The sequence below is a fragment of the Colobus angolensis genome, unplaced genomic scaffold (genome assembly GCF_000951035.1).
Source record: "Colobus angolensis palliatus isolate OR3802 unplaced genomic scaffold, Cang.pa_1.0 Scaffold42, whole genome shotgun sequence".
Lineage (NCBI taxonomy): Eukaryota > Metazoa > Chordata > Mammalia > Primates > Cercopithecidae > Colobus > Colobus angolensis.
Window position 1 is genome coordinate 962716 of NW_012117599.1, and position 686 is coordinate 963401.

Sequence of the window (686 nt, forward strand, 5' to 3'; positions counted from 1 at the left end):
TTAATTCTTAGAGCAAAGAGGTGGTTTCATTCTTCCTTGTTCCCTAAAGGCACTATTGAGAAATAGTCCTAAACTCAGTGGCAGAAAGAATCCAATTGAGAATAAAAAGAATAACGCTAGCAAAACACTTTTTACATAGAGCTATGACAGTGATGGTAGACTCATGCTGCCCAAGCCCTTCCCAGACTGCTTTAAAAAAGTGAGATGTTTTGCCCATTGTTAAAATGCCTAAAACACCTTTTAAAAAATAAAAATTATAGGCTGCCACTATTCTGACCAAGTCCACTTTGGAGAACCAGAGTTGGAGAGCTACCACCCTTCCTACAGATTTCCACTACGATGTCGACACTCTGGTCCAGCTTCACCTCAAACCAGGCACCAGGGTAAGCCCGTTTCTTGGTTCCTTTAAGCACGCAAGGTCTCAAGTGGCTGATAGTGTGACGGTGAGGCAGTGCCTTTGAGGTAGGGGAGAGTGTGAGGAGGGGTTGTGTTAGCCAAGGGGTGTTGCCAGGAAATCAGATAGATAAGGCAAAGAAAGCTAAAAGGAAAGGCTTGTATGATGGATACACAGTAAACACTCGGAAATAGTTTACCTGGCAAGAATGCTGGAAACTGAAGCCTCCATGCTGAAATTTAGGGGGCAGTGGGTGTAGTTTTTTGGTGAAGTTTCAACAATTTTTTAGTTA

The 686-nt window shown here is 42.9% G+C and overlaps 1 protein-coding gene across 1 annotated transcript in view; it reads left to right on the forward strand.

The window, feature by feature from the left end:
* The window catches only part of NCAPH (non-SMC condensin I complex, subunit H), a 31748-nt gene that overhangs the window by 20418 nt on the left and 10644 nt on the right, over positions 1-686 (forward strand). Inside the window, exon 11 of the mRNA XM_011956515.1 lies at positions 261-383. Within this exon, the coding sequence (XP_011811905.1) occupies positions 261-383 (123 nt within the window). The remainder of the gene's footprint in view (positions 1-260; positions 384-686) is intronic.